We start from the raw sequence: 14,772 nt of genomic DNA, 5'->3' as shown, positions 1-14,772 counted from the left end.
GAATTTTAGCTACAGTTAAAATTTACTAAATTAATTTTACTTTAAATTTTGAAGAGAATTCTTAAAGGTGCACGTATTCTCGAGGAAGGTAAATTTATCATTGTAAAAAGGCCGTAACCAACAAAGAAAAGTTCATCGAATATTCCTTCTCCAATGCGCATATAATAAAAACTGTTCTTTTATTTATTAATTCGAAATTAAATATGACAATTTCTGGAAATCGAAAGATTTATGAAAAGAAGCGGGGCCATTTCAGTTATGTAGTTATCACATAAATTTCTGTGCAAAATGATATAATTATAAACTATTTATGATGAAATAAAGCCTTTATACAAAGAGGAATAAACTAGCGAAAATACAGGTACATAAAAAAATGAAAATAAAATAAAGTTAGATTACATAAATTTTAAATTCTTCAACTCTACAAAGGCACTAGGGGGTATTATGCTCAGGTTATTTCCGTTGACAAGCCTATTTACAAATATATATAGTTAATAAAAATAACCTAAGAGGTGGGCACCGGGCTCAACGATGTAATGGTGAGTTTAGTGGAGTTTGAGGGGAGGTACAACGCTATAGCAGACTCCTGCCTGCTGGTATCGATGTGGTGAACTGAATGCGCTCTTTACTTCATAGAAACGCCTCTCCTCTCCCTTCTCCCGAGAATGCAGTAAACGCACGGAATCTTCAGAAGATATACTAAACTATCGTCTCTATAACAACTTAACGTTACGAAGGTCACGGCGCTGACGCAACCCCTTTAGCCACTGGTAGTACCAAGGTGGCAATAATACTGCTATGAATAATCGGAAGTAGGTGAGCGCTGAGAAGGTGCTGTGATTTTATTATAATTGAAACCAATATTATTAACAAGTTATAATCTGTTTATCTCTTGCGTAGCAAAAAAAGGATTATTTTTAAACCGACGGATGTTATTATGACTCAGGTCTCCAGATACAATAATAAAAAATTTAAAAAAAAGGTAATTAGTGCTAGAACTATCATAACTATCCTATTAATTTTTTAATAACAATGAAAAAATGGCTGCTTCTCGCGTTCGTAGTGTTTTTTATGCATAATCGGTTAATATCTATGGCAACTCAATAGCTTAAATAAGCTCAGCCAGTAAGACCGCAACAGGCTTTTTTTGAGTAGGGTAAGTTTGCTTACACGTAATAATCTATTTGGTAGATTTTTAGACCTTTCCCCTTTAAATTGCCAGAATATATAGCCTTGACAGCCTAAATAAGTCTTAGTGCGAATATTACAAAGTGGTCAGCTTAGCAAGGCCCTTGAACGTTCCTTGTTCCACTTGGGTAAGTTGATTCTCGCTTATATCCCTAAATGGATGGTGATAACAATTGTACAGTTGATTTCAATAGTCATTTCATATATATAAAATCTTACAGACGCTCCAATGCAGAGAGATCAGAGAAAGCACTAGTTTCCGCGAAATGGATAACATTGTTTCGGAGGCTTCTGACAGTTAATTAGGCGGAAAGGTTAAATACATTATATATATAATCAAATATTTGAAGTATTATTACTATTCTCGTATAGATAACATTTACTTAATTTTTCGACCGTTTCCTCGGTTTATCCCTATCCACTAACACACACGTTGCAGTGATCAGTTGAATATACTAAGCCACGTTTTTAAACAGTGGCCCGGCTATCAAACGGTGGCCGCCACTCATTAGAGACGATTAGTCATATAAAAAAGTAACCGCACGTAGTGATTTGACTTAATACGTTTATTTTGTAAAGTTCAAATAATGCTTGCGTTAAAGGCCGTCGTTTTTAAGAATGAAAATTAAACATTTTATTGAAAGCAAAAAAGCTAAACGACAAACTTACAAAAAAGTTAAGCAAGTAAGTTTTCTAAACATGCCTTTATGAAGAAAAGCAAGTTGATTGCCATCCAAAAGCCTTATAGATATTAAAAAATGTATAACCCCTTTTTAGGCAGTTTGGTAGGCTAACATAACTAGCAAGAAACTTGAAATCAACTATTTTAAGCGGACAGATATAAGCAAGAAGTATTATATTGAAGAAAATTTCTCGATTTACTTACAAGCTCTGCAACGAACCAAGGCTAGCAAAGGCATTTTCTTCCACAAAGGTAATATTATTATACCCAAGATCTCTGTGTATAGAAATAAAATAATGGTCACTTTTTCAAATAAGTTAAAAGTAGAATATAATTGTAGTGCTTCTAAATTTTAAAGTTGTTAATCTCTTAGAACTTGACACTTTCATAAGTAACTTTTTACTCCCTTAGGAAAGCTCCCGGTAACCGTACATATTATTTAGCTTTAGTGGCGCCTCTTTACCATTAACATCTAGTGTTTATAGCTTTATTCTAAAGAGGTGCCTATTAACAATCAGCGGCTACAGCAATGGCTGGTTGGAAAAAGCGGGAACCTCTTAACTCACTTTGTAATCTGTAAAGTGCTACCATGTCACACTGTTTACTTACTTCCGCAGAAAATGGTCTATGAATTAACCCTGAACCAATAATTAGTTGTTTGTAATCATTTGGTATCATAAAACATATACATAAACCACGACGCTTTTGTCAACGCCAACAGCTCGAATAAAATATTGATCTGTTTGTGTTGTGCACACTTTTGTTATTTTAAGAAACAAATTATAAACTTAGTTCTAAAATAATTAACTTATATAATAAGTGAACGCACAGAAAGGTCAAAGATTTAGGTCCACTGAACATTCTCTTGTCAATTACACTAAATTGGTTTGCTCGAAGATCCCTAAGGAAAAAAATTGAAAACAGAGAACATAGATTAAGAGAAGTTGAACTCCATATTAAGTAAATAACAAAAAATTGATCACCGCAGTCCACTTTTATATATGGGCTGACCTAACTCAAACTAAAAGTCAACTTACAATTCTTCTAAAGAGTTAAGGTTAGAGATGGCTTCGATTGAAGTGATTGAATTTCCTCGAAGAACTCTAATGATTAATTTTTTATAATATAAAATTAAAGAATTAGCATACTCTTCTATAAGGTGAAATAATACTTGAAATTTTACATTGTTCTAATTCCTGAGGGAATTCCCTTGCCCGAAAAAAAATTTATTTCACAGTTTATCCGTATACTTTCGAAGTTTAATGATAAAATAAAGTGCTTAGTTAGTTATTTAATAGTTATTACTGTAAAGGCTTGTAAGTCATCTGAAGTGCAAGTTACCCACGTTGGTAAATTAACTATTAACAGACCATAAAGTGCTATCAACAAATTTACACACTTTAAGGGACAGATGTTATGAGATAGAGCGTAAGTAACACGAGTAACATATTAAGTATTGTGGGTCGGACTAACAGTCACAAATAAAATATACTCACATCTTATACTTCTTAAAAGATTCATCACAATAAGGCGACTGTAACCTCCCAGAAGAATAAAGAAAAAGCAGAAGAACAAAGATGTTGCGCATAACCTCAAAGATATTGCGCGTAACCCTACGCTGTAATTTTAGGTTGGCAAGAAGTTCGGGAGGTAAAATAGATACTGAACTTGTTAATTCGACAAAAACCCTAAACCCCATATTATTAAATTGGCGTTGAAGATAAAAACTTAACCAGCGAAGAGTGAAAAAAACTAGAAATTAAGTATTTAAAATTGCGTTATAATATTATTTGCCAATTACAACTAGTATTATAGTACATTAACAAGTATAGTTTTTTATTATTAGATCCTCTAACAATTCGCGGCTAACATTCAACACGATAAACCTAGTGTTATAAGGGAATGGTGAAACCATTAATTTTTCTTTAGCTGTTAAGTTGTTACTAAATAAAAAAATGGTTAACGTTGCGGTTAAACCCCAAGAAAAATAAACATTCATAATATTATAATTAAATAAATTTCTTGTATGCCATCCTTGAAAGTTTTTTTTTGCTTCCTACGGATTATCAACCGCGTACGAACACAGGACCGCTCGAATCCTTCATTTTACTTGGCACTACCTCGAAATACATGATAGTTGATTATTTCAAATAACCACCTGTTTTTGGTTTATACTTAAAAAGTTACTTAATATTTTCTGTCCATTGCTAAAAAACTCTGTAAAGAAAATTAGGTTCCCGATTGATATTATATTTAAGTAACATCAAAGTTGCTAGAAAGTCTCATTCCCTTAGCTTTAAAAACTTAGACTTCTTTTTAAAATTATATAAAAGATAGAAAGCTTAAAATGCTAGAATAATAACGATATAATCATCATTAAGCTACTATAGTTCACGCTTGTTAATTGAACAGCTATTAGCTTTAAAAATTAAAATATATAAAAAAAAATAAATATACGCGTTATGTAGGTAAGTTTAAAAAATAAAGAAACTTTAATTTACTCAACACTTTTTAATTCTCTCAAGAACCTGTCAACACATCTAGAGTGCGGAAAAAAAGTAACGAAAACCTAATTTACGAGCCTCAAACAGGGTTAAGGCGTACAAATTGGATTGGGTTTGTATTAAACCTCTTAATTTCCGTTAAAACAGCTATATCCCGTATACTCCTAATGTTACCGTCTTCGCTATGTGCGTTGGATACTGTGGGTATACGACACGAATTCTGCGCTCGCTGATGTAAGTGTAGCGGATATGATCGTTTGGGTAACGACGCATGAATGTTAGAAGTGGGATTCTTAGAGTTAAGATACTCACATATAAGGACTGAAGGGTTCTTCGTAACCAGGGCTTCGTTCTCTGAGAATTTTAGTTGTTGCTGGAGAGCTTATAATCTGCAATCACTGGCCTTGGCAGGAGAATGCAAAAGCCACTAATTTATACATATATTGCAGTCTCTGGCCGTAAAGCAACCTAATAAAGTATGTTATCCAACGCCCCTCCCCTTTAATTCCCTTCCAACTCTATAGGGGAGAATAATTAAAACGGGTCAAGTACACCCAGATCAATAATTCTATAAGAAATTAAGTATCTTTTAAGAAACTAAGAAGTGCTAATATATAAATTTTTTTTTGCTTTAAAGTTTAGTATATCCTTTAAAACATTTGGTAGTTCGTAACTAGTCTACAGTGGGCGAGAGTAATGGATAAGGGTAAATATATAAAAGTCACATGAAGGCAACTTCCAATCTTTTAAAAATTAGAGGATTTAATTAAGTCCGTCCGAAGAATCCGGAAGTCCACCCCTTTTTAGCCAGCGAGCAATCAATCCTATTATTAAAAATTCGTAGCATCCGCTCTTTCTCATTCCAACTTAGTCCACCGTGCACAGACACTTTTATCATATTAGTTTTAAAAACTTGTGAAGTATATATTTCACTAGTATATAACTTCTTTTTATGGTTGTGCTATATGATTTACGGTGTCTAATCATGAATTATTTTATTAATTAACCTTATGAAATAATTTTAAATATGTTTTATAAACTACCATATACACATCATAGTACACCATGCTAGCCATTAAATTCTAAACTTGAACTCATCGTATTTATAATTTAAAAAATAAAATATAGGTATTAATTGTGTGACACTTAATGTGATTATAAAAGCTAAGAAGAGGCGACAGATAAATCAATCCATTAAATGAAGATATAAGTTTAATTTTATGTAAAACTAGTACCCATAACTCGCAAAAAAATAATTTTTAATAATTAAGAACTTATAGATTTGTAAACAAGTGTATTTGTATATTTTAAAAATAATTATATAAGGGCGATATTAAACCCTCAACCCAGTACTTGAAAAGTTTACGCGTTAATGCTCAAATCGCTTCGTTATAGTTACTCTTGATTCCGTTTTAATGTTTTTACATCACAATACTATTAGTGTACCCTGCAACTAGTATTACAAGTTTTTGAACTCGCGCTTCTTAGCTGGCTTAGTTTTTAGGCGTTAGTACAAGGAAATTCAATGAAACTATACTTCAAAATATTTGTTTTGATATTGTTATGCGTTAGTTGTTTAAGAAACGTTAACGACCTTTAAGGATCCCTTCTGCTTCTCCATTGTATGGAATGGCTAAGTGAAAAGCACGAAATGTTGAAGTGTATAGAAGCCAATCAGGTTTTTTATAAGTCGGCTTAAAGTTTTATAAAAATTCGTTAAGAAATGTTATAAACTTGTGATATATATTTATAATATAATATTACGAGGAAAGAATTTATTAAACCTACACCTACAAATACTATTATTATAATTGTTATGAGGTTCATTAATTATACTTTTTCAGGAAATTCAAACTGAACACGACACAAAAGTCCCGATAGTTCAGACGAAAATTCCGCTTTACTTTTTTTTTCATGGGTTGTTCAAGCCTCTAACAAGCCCAACCTCTAAAATGGGCATCTCCCTGCTGCTGCTCTTATCTATCTATCGCATTCATTGTATACTTTGTACTCACTTAGTAAAACCTCATGTCTGCTTAAGTGTTTGCGGTTAAAATACATTTACTATTAAAATTAAGCGGTATATAAAAAATTTTTATACATTTGAAATTTTCTAATACAATTATTACAAACGTTTGTGGTGTACAAAGTATACATTCACTATTACATAGAGCGCCCTTTACTTTGTTTATTAAATAATGAAGTTTTGAAAGGACAGAATGCACATATATTACACATTTAATCATATGGCGTATTTCAAAGGCGTTAATTTACAAATCACAGCCATTCAGTACTTCTTAAGCTCAAAGAATTTTATATTTGAATTTTTTGATGCCAAAAGGCGCTCTATCCTTTGTAGGACTTAGGAAAACTCACTTCTCTTCGACACCTGGGCCAAATGGTAGTATGCCGCCATTATTTGCCCCCAGAAGTACGCTGTTCTCTACATCGGTACCTTTATTTCTTCCTTATATTTACTGATAGATCACCTTAACAATTTTACAACACTTCTATCGTGTTCTAATGAAGAAGTAACTTTTTACGGACTCCGATTTCGTGAGTACCGCAACCATTGGATGCGCTGTAATTTCCTTTAACTTAACTATCTATTTGATAAAATTTAATTATTTAACTAATTATTTTTGGTGTAACGTATTTATAATTTCTTAAAAATTTTACTCTTCATATATTTCTTTATGTGTGGTAAGCATATCTTTATAAGAAACATGATTTGCTGCTGTCTTTTTCTACTGAAAATACAGGATAATTTTATTTTATTTTAAAAAATGTTTTAACGTTTATTTATTTTATATCGTGAGGATGCAATTTTCCAATATAATTTTTTACTAATTACCAAGTAGTTTGCCATTTTTTTAGACAAAGGTCAACATTTTGTGTATGAATTACCCTACTGACTCTTACCATTTTTTATATTTATGTGAACCTCTTGTTACTGTATATTTCTCCATAAGCAATCAGATTCTATTCGTCACTGTAGTAGTTTAACTGTCTTTAATAAAAATATCTTCACTATTCCTTTGCCCGGCTGCAACTTCGTGCTCTTTCCGAAACTTGAAAAAGTAGAAGCATTGTTAGGCGAGCCCACTCTCCCGCTTCAACCCGTTCAGCTTGTTTGGAAATTCTTTAGTACCTGATTGGTTATTATATTTTTACTAACACTAGTATTGGTGGACGTTTTTTGTTAGCAAACATTCATTAATAAAAGGTGGCTTATTTATATTTTTGACGTGAACAGGAATATCTCATGACCCGTCGGAAGTTAATATTTTTACGTATATACAGCGCTAAAAATTAAATTTACATACTAATATTGAAATCCAAAAATTCGAAGCTGAAAAAAAGTCACTAAACATGGCATAATCCTTCTAGCCAAAAGAAATTTATATTGAAAAAACGGGCGCTGCCAAAGAAAAAACGAGGTAATTACTTAGCATAACTAAGAGTTAATATGAGCTTTTTAAAAGGAGCGTATTAGAATGAGGCCATTGCATGTACTGCATTATTCAGAACATCAAACATAATAATTGGTATGCACATAAGCAGACTTTCCTATAAAATTAGCATACTACAGTTTAAGTATATTTTCGGTATTATATTTAAATTTGGGCTCTTTTAGTTACCAAAAAACCTTATAAATTAATTTAAACAATAACTACTTGATGGAAATAAAAAATCAATCGAGTATCAACGGAAAGACGATGACTGTAAGGCGAAGCATGTTTAAAAAATTAATATTTTAAATCTCTAAAAGCTATTAGTTTGTTGCTAAAGCAAAACAGTATTAGTCTGTCCGTGCCCTATAAAAGCACACCACAGTGGCCTCTTATTAAGGCCAAAGAAAACAAAATAGATATAATTATATTTTAGCTCATTACGAATTTATTTATAACGTCTCTGATTAATAGCAGATACCTTCCTAAACGCAATAAAGTTTAACGAAAAAAAGCCAGGAGCAGTCGTACTGTACAGTGGTAAAAGATACTCAAGTAAGTCTTGGGGAGCGCTGCGCAAGAATGTTAATTCTGGTATCTACGTAATGTCTAACATATAAAAGAGTGTCAGATACACAAACCAGCAAAGTGAAATTTTAACAAGTACAAAATGTTTTCTTCCTTTCTGGCTTCTGTTTAGCTTACTTTGCGGAGTAAAAGAGGCTTTTATAAAACCATCTGGTAGTAGAAAAGAAAGCTACCAGTTACGATACAAAAGGACATTGATGATCAGCAAAGGAGACCACTACTCTCCTCCTCAACCGTTCTTTCTTGATACTCCAATATAAAGCGCTTCATCTCGTCCCTCTCGGCCTCTTCTTCTTGATGTCTGTTTCTAAAATTTACTACCCAGCTAGATTCCTAGAAAGAACAAATAGATGGAAAAGGCAGAGTGGCTTATCAATAACAAACCTTTGGAAGCTCGATTTTCTTAAAGTGGTGTTTGCACCCTTTCCCTCTCGTCATGACCCTCCATGAAGTCTCGGAAAATTTGCTTGCTATTAGACGAGATGCGTCATAAGTTTTCGACTGAGAATGATAGCTGAGAGAGCTAGGAACACCGTTTTCCTTACGGTGGATGGAAGGTAGCGCGAGATCCGAGACCGAGGAACCAGGTGTGTTCCGCCCCGAAATATGCGATTCATCTGAAAATGCCTAAAATAAATCTGCATTCGTAAACAGTTCCATAATTTTACTAATTAATGATCCGAGTTCAGATAGGAAGGCTTCATCTTCTTCCACTAGTACTTGCTTAACCTTTCCTCGCAGAATAATGCTCTCTTCGTGATCATCGGAACCTTCCTAAATGCTTGTAACAGCTCCAATAATCTGGAAAGAATCACACAGTAGGAAAACCGGATCGGCACATGAGGACGGGCGTTGACTCGCTGTAAGTTCATCGCTGTTAGCCTCCGGTTCCAAGAGAGTGTCGCTCATACTTCCATAGCAACAGATGAGATATGTGTCACTAAAGTCCAGAAAAACCACAACTTTTCGTCCGTTTCGTCTAAAACTTCATTGTTGCTTAAGCAATTTAAAGTAAGTTTAGTAAATGTCTCTTGTAGCCGTTCAATCTATACGTAATTAAGCTTCTAAATAAAGAGAAAACAGCATGAATCAATGAAAAACATGAGAAACCTCTGCCTTGGCCTGATTATATGTTTCGCACAACCGGAAAGGCGGCCGAAGAGTTTCAAATGTATCTTAAAAGAGAGTGAGTGCAGGCCTATAAAAGGAAGCACGAGAACACCTTGCAGAAGGAAGTCGATATCCAGAGGAAGCGGCTGACTCTTTGAAAGTATATACCACTAAACCATAATTTTATTGGACCCACAGTTCTAAAAGAGAGCCAGAACTATACGGGACTTACTTGAAAGTAATGCAAGTAGTACTTAAATTTCTTTTTAGTGGATGAGCTATCAAAGTAAGGAGCGCAGGTGTCGATGAATGCACAACTGACGCAATAGCCACTAAGTGTGAGTGTGAAATACTTAGTATACCAATTTTACATGAGGCGGATTCTAAAATAATCTGTCGGGCCATCGAGAGGCGATGCAAACGGGGTGTCTGAACTAGAAGTTTAAAAATGAATAAAAAAAAACATACAGGTGAAAAGTACCCGAATTCACGACGTTATGAGAAAAAAAGAGGATAGTGTACATCGTGTCAAACAAGGTGGAGGAATCCAAGACCCTGAAGTTGTACAACTTACAGAAATATTATAACCGAAATTCTAATTGAGGTGAAAGAAAAAACGCGCACTTCGCCTAAAAACTTAACAACCGTCAAGCGCCTTTGATTATTGGAGACAATGTTGGTCTAAGAGCGGGTCGCCTTGAGTAGAAGGGCAAACGACACATGGTGATAGACGCGGACCTCCAACCCGATCCGTACTTCCTCGAGGAGATCGTCGACGACGCAGACCCCAACTTCATCATACCTGTCGGTAGAACGTTGAGTAGCCACAAGCACAGGAAAAAACAGACAACTGCACCATCTTGAAAGGCCAGCAACCAATGAAGCGAGACAGTACACGTTGTAGTATTTGACCTGCAGGTGACTTAGAAAAGCAGACCGGCAACATGAGGGCGACCAAAGTGAACCTTCCACGGCTTCGACAAGGAGGAGATTACGTAATGCAAGGTGGTAAGGTCTTCATAGTTAAGCTTTCGCAACTGCTTCAGTACGCGCTCCACAGACATTTTGTTTAAGTCCTTATAAAGGAGCTTCTGTATGTATAACTGGGTGGGGGTGCGGTTACTTTTTTTATAGGCAAGCCTGTCAGGAGGATTACTACAAGGCAAACCGAATGCAAAGTAGTAAAGAGCGATAGGAGATTAACTAAACAAAAAGACCAGAAGTAGTAAGCATTCTCCACTGCTGTGGTCTGCCGGTTGTCCAGATGCAAAACCCGACGCTTTCGCATCATAACGCCCAAAAGATTTTTGCAACGAATACTGCTTTGGCTGGAGCGGTAAAGGTATCTGCCATTATATATAAGAAAAAGCAGTCGCTGGAAGAGAGGAACTTTGAACCTGCCGCAATTCTCTAGAAAGTGGCAGGTAACGTCAACTGTGTGGTGGGTAAAATCATTGAGCAGCGCCTGCAGGAAAGTATACCGGCAGAAGCGGCTTAGCAAAAGAAAAAAAGGCGCAAGAACATACTTGAAAGTAGTCCAAAGCGACCCGATGAGGGACAATAGAAAACTTTGTAAGCTCGGCGATGAAGCGGACGTTGCGTATGCGCGCCTCTAGGTTCCCTTGCTCTTTTTTCTGCATATGTTGTCTGATGCACTAGGTGAGTAGCAAATTCGAACAAGCACGACCAAAGACACTCACTGAAACTCTTCGTCAAGAAGCTGGGCGAGCTTAGAGCCTACATCGGGCAAATGGGGGCTAACAACCGCAGCGAGCCTCGCGTAGTACGGGATGAGATCCAATCTAAAGAGCTGTATAAGTAAACATAGCACGGTGGAAGGAGGTCGAAAGGCCCGACCTAGTTCTGGGGATGTTAAAGAGAGCCTTGACTAGCCTCTTCCTGGTAGATTTCGCGTTCAAGAAGCAAAAGTCAACAGCTATCTTATCCGCATCATCTTTACTAACGCAAAGAGGCATGCTGTACAAGAGAGGCTAGTGGCAAGCAGCCCAAAAAAGGTGAAAAACTGGTCAACCGAAGAAGGAGTTGGTCGAGCTGGGTCAACAGTGTCGTGCGCGGAGCTTCTTTGGGTTCCTCAGCATCTCCTGCTTAATTAAAGCAGCGTTTTGAGTGATAAAGTGAGAACCCCCGCCCCTTTCCTTTACTTTTTTGTTTTTCGCCCTCTAAATTTTTGGATGCTATAAAGCAAAATATTAAGCTGATATTAAAAAAAAGTCACAAGCTTACCCTGCTTTTCCAATAAACCACCAGGCACGGCTTTCTTAAGATCTAATAGGTCTTCATAAAAGGATCTCTGCTCCCAGTCGTCCCAGACACTCACTAAATAGATAGCGCATCCAAACTAATAAGAAGCCCATAAAAGACGTAGAAGGACCTTCCGAATTTTCGCAGGGATCAGATAGCTCGATGCCCTGGCCGGGTCCTTCTGTTAGGCTGGTAGTGCTCATAAGTCTGTCTACGATATGTGGTGAGCAGTTCTTATAAAATAACCGCGTAGCTTCTGCAGTATAAACGGGCAACTGGGGCACCTCCAGATCTAGTAGATCAGCCAGCGCGGTAACGTTCGTGATCATCTTCTCGTAACTAACAAGAAGCTTCTCATAAGCCTCCTTAGAAAATGTGCATGAGTTTTTTTCTCTTATTAAGAAAGCACGACACATCCAGTACTTTTGAGTCTGCGCTCAGAAATCCTCTAAGCTGGAGCACGGAATGGTTTTGTTGTTCCATATCGTGCAGCTCTTCATGCAAACTAAAAGGGGCATTATCAAAATAAAGGGAGACTGCGTGCGGTTATACATCAAACTGAAGTAAATGGCCCGAGGCCGAGCAAAAGTACCGGCCCAATACACTTTTCAGACGGCTTCTACACTCCTCGGGCAAAACTATTTTAGTATACCGATATTTTGCTTCATAAAAGGAACGGCAAAAAAACTACTATTAAGCGCTGGAAGAGAGCAACAATGTTTTTCCAATAGAAGCCTTGTCGATCGGGAAGGGGCGTTGAGAAGAAGCTGTAGAGGTGAAGATCAGAAATCCGAATTCCGCACACTCACGCTACAAACAAAAAGACAACCTCCCCGGATCCTTTTAAAAAAGATATGACAGCCGTTAAAAAAAGGTACTGTCCTTCATCAACTCCACACACGTCAGAAAGTATATTAATCAAAAGTTGGTAGTCGTCAACAATTCCTAGTGTTCGGTAGTTAAATGGTCCACCAAAATAAAAAATTGAAAAAGAAACCCTCAACAACGAGTGCGCCGAGAAGACGTAAAGCTGTTCGGTACTTCCTCAAGTTTTTAGAAAGATCGTCATTTTTTAAAGTCCCCTTTTCTTTCTAAATTAAATAATATTGTATAAAAAAATATATTTTTAAGAAGGTAAACCTTATCAAAGGAAAGAACGTCCGAAAAAATTCTGGTAATAGAAGTAGTAAATAGAAGCTTAAAATCCGAATAACGTCGATGAAACAGAGAACAGAGATTAACAGCAGTAACTGATAGAGTTAATAAAGATGCAACAAAAGACTTTGCAAACAACATACTGACGTCAGAAGTCTTCAACTTGGCTTCGCAAATGGCGTTAACTGCCTCGCTGATGTACTTGGTCAGATTTAAATTTAGAAAATCATGTTCCAACGCTTTACTCTTTCCAAAAAATAATAAATATTCAAAGTTAAATATAAGAAAAGAAAATATTAGAAAATCACTTGATCCTCGCTAAGGTTGCGTAGCCTTTTAACAAAAGCCGAGTTTTTTTTAATCGTAGAGTCAAGTTTTTTCATATAATCTTCATTAGGTCGTTTAACAGCTTTTAAAGAAATAGTAAAGTACATGAATAGCTGAAAGATATAGAACTATACTTATGTTGGTAACACGGGCTTCTTTAATTCTCGCGTACTCCTTGTAAAAAGATTCTATAGTAAAAGCCCTACTATACGAGTTAAAGACATCACTAAAAATGACAAGTTACTTGTACAGTAATAAAGTATATATAAAAAGTAAATAAATATGCGGTTTTTAGCTTACGTGCTTACTTGTGGTTCACTTTCATCTCTGCTGAACTGGGAACCTATAAAGAAATCACAAGCATATGTTTATAAACTTGTCACGTATATAAAAATGTCAAAAATAGTGTAGCTCAGTTCATGATAATTAAAAAAAAATTAAAATTAACACAAGCTTAGTGTTTACTTTCTTCCATTTTTTAATCCAAGCAGGTGTGCCCCTAGCAAAAACTTTTCGCTGATTACTATACAAGGTTTCTCTTGATCTTAGTAATAAAGTGTGATAGTGTTTACAACGTTAAATTCTAAAAAATCTATAATTCTTAGTCTTTTACAAGTTTAACCTAATTACTTCCTATAGTTGAGGTTGTGGTACCTGATAAAATAATTATCACACATAATTTCCCTTGCACGAGTGATGGAAGAGGAAGGAGGGGACTGGTCACACAGACTGGGATAGAGAAGAGGGTTTTCTTCTAATACTTTGTTATATTGTTCTGATCACTAAATAAACGGTAGCAGCTTTCAGGTTATTAACCTCTTCACGACTTAAATTAAAACATACATAATATAAGAGCAAAAACTTATTCTGGTTTTACCTTCATCCATATGGATATAATACGCAGAAAAACAAAAACTTTTTTTTCTTTATTTGTGCTTATATTACCATAATGCTTTACTATTATATATATGTTTATATTTATGGCACTGGAATAACATGGCCAAGAGCCCTTTATTTACGAACCCTTCACTGATTAAGAGTAGATCTCATGACCGTTGAAAAGCTCCAGGCTTAACATAGAAGAGCATTCTCCAGTTGGTCTTACTCGAACTTAACTTTTAGGTTGTGAAGACAAGGGTGCCATAGATCGCATAGCCTTCCTTTTCATAACAGGGAATAGTTAGTAAGAATGTATGCTGAACTTTTAGAACAACTTATTTGTTGCTTGCGTAGATATGTCTTTAAATGCACAATTGACATTAGGCGCAGGTAGGTTTTTCTTTATATCTCTTAACGCAAGCTTTGGGCTTATGATCTTACTCCGCATTTCACGCATTGAGTCAATGAAGTGCAATATTTAAATTCTATCACTATTTTTTATAGATTTATCTAAGATTCTAAGAAGCCCTATATTGTTAAAACTAAAAATGACAGTTTTTTCTGAAGTACCTAAACTTAAATTAAGAACGGACCCTGAGTGGGGTGGAATCTTTAATTTATAAGT

The 14,772-nt window shown here is 35.4% G+C and overlaps 2 protein-coding genes and 1 long non-coding RNA gene across 5 annotated transcripts; 1 reads left to right on the top strand and 2 right to left on the bottom strand.

Moving 5' to 3' along the window:
- Positions 1 to 197: 197 nt before the first annotated feature.
- Positions 198 to 3,382, bottom strand: LOC135120761 (carboxypeptidase N subunit 2-like). The gene is made up of 10 exons (XM_064045098.1): positions 3,176 to 3,382; positions 3,054 to 3,119; positions 2,908 to 2,973; positions 2,700 to 2,771; positions 2,075 to 2,146; positions 1,858 to 1,929; positions 1,408 to 1,479; positions 1,269 to 1,340; positions 400 to 471; positions 198 to 279 (listed from the first exon to the last, which is right to left on the bottom strand). The coding sequence occupies exons 1-10, from the start codon at positions 3,193 to 3,195 to the stop codon at positions 198 to 200; spliced, it is 666 nt and encodes a 221-aa protein (XP_063901168.1). The 5' UTR covers positions 3,196 to 3,382.
- Positions 3,383 to 7,265: 3,883 nt separating this feature from the next.
- Positions 7,266 to 9,065, top strand: LOC135120774 (uncharacterized). Of its 2 annotated transcripts, none has more exons than XR_010278725.1 (4): positions 7,266 to 7,532; positions 7,601 to 7,653; positions 7,727 to 7,814; positions 8,304 to 9,065. It is a non-coding gene; the product is annotated as an uncharacterized LOC135120774 (long non-coding RNA). The 2 variants fall into 2 exon arrangements; XR_010278724.1 differs by having other exon boundaries at positions 8,301 to 9,065.
- LOC135120773 (regulator of nonsense transcripts 2-like) lies at positions 8,354 to 13,786 on the bottom strand. 2 transcript variants are annotated; one of them, XM_064045114.1, is made up of 38 exons: positions 13,734 to 13,786; positions 13,569 to 13,611; positions 13,403 to 13,473; positions 13,250 to 13,350; positions 13,085 to 13,187; positions 12,927 to 13,036; positions 12,784 to 12,877; positions 12,616 to 12,731; positions 12,478 to 12,553; positions 12,346 to 12,424; positions 12,210 to 12,291; positions 12,033 to 12,151; positions 11,917 to 11,975; positions 11,769 to 11,861; positions 11,687 to 11,719; positions 11,557 to 11,626; positions 11,382 to 11,501; positions 11,225 to 11,326; positions 11,051 to 11,171; positions 10,922 to 10,989; positions 10,742 to 10,870; positions 10,490 to 10,679; positions 10,381 to 10,436; positions 10,263 to 10,326; positions 10,149 to 10,205; positions 10,006 to 10,093; positions 9,896 to 9,953; positions 9,757 to 9,841; positions 9,637 to 9,694; positions 9,525 to 9,589; positions 9,378 to 9,460; positions 9,243 to 9,324; positions 9,083 to 9,188; positions 8,948 to 9,031; positions 8,799 to 8,884; positions 8,630 to 8,747; positions 8,494 to 8,564; positions 8,354 to 8,435 (listed from the first exon to the last, which is right to left on the bottom strand). In XM_064045114.1, the coding sequence occupies exons 1-38, from the start codon at positions 13,741 to 13,743 to the stop codon at positions 8,412 to 8,414; spliced, it is 3,174 nt and encodes a 1,057-aa protein (XP_063901184.1). In that variant the 5' UTR covers positions 13,744 to 13,786; the 3' UTR covers positions 8,354 to 8,411. The 2 variants fall into 2 exon arrangements, with proteins under 2 accessions (XP_063901184.1, XP_063901183.1); XM_064045113.1 differs by having other exon boundaries at positions 8,799 to 9,031.
- Positions 13,787 to 14,772: the final 986 nt, after the last annotated feature.

This window comes from Zophobas morio, unplaced genomic scaffold (genome assembly GCF_036711695.1).
Source record: "Zophobas morio isolate AGI-343-1 ecotype UQ-CSIRO unplaced genomic scaffold, CSIRO_AGI_Zmor_V1 ptg000419l, whole genome shotgun sequence".
Classification (NCBI taxonomy): domain Eukaryota; kingdom Metazoa; phylum Arthropoda; class Insecta; order Coleoptera; family Tenebrionidae; genus Zophobas; species Zophobas morio.
Note: the sequence above shows the minus strand (reverse complement) of the source record. Positions and strands in the feature narration are given on the sequence as shown.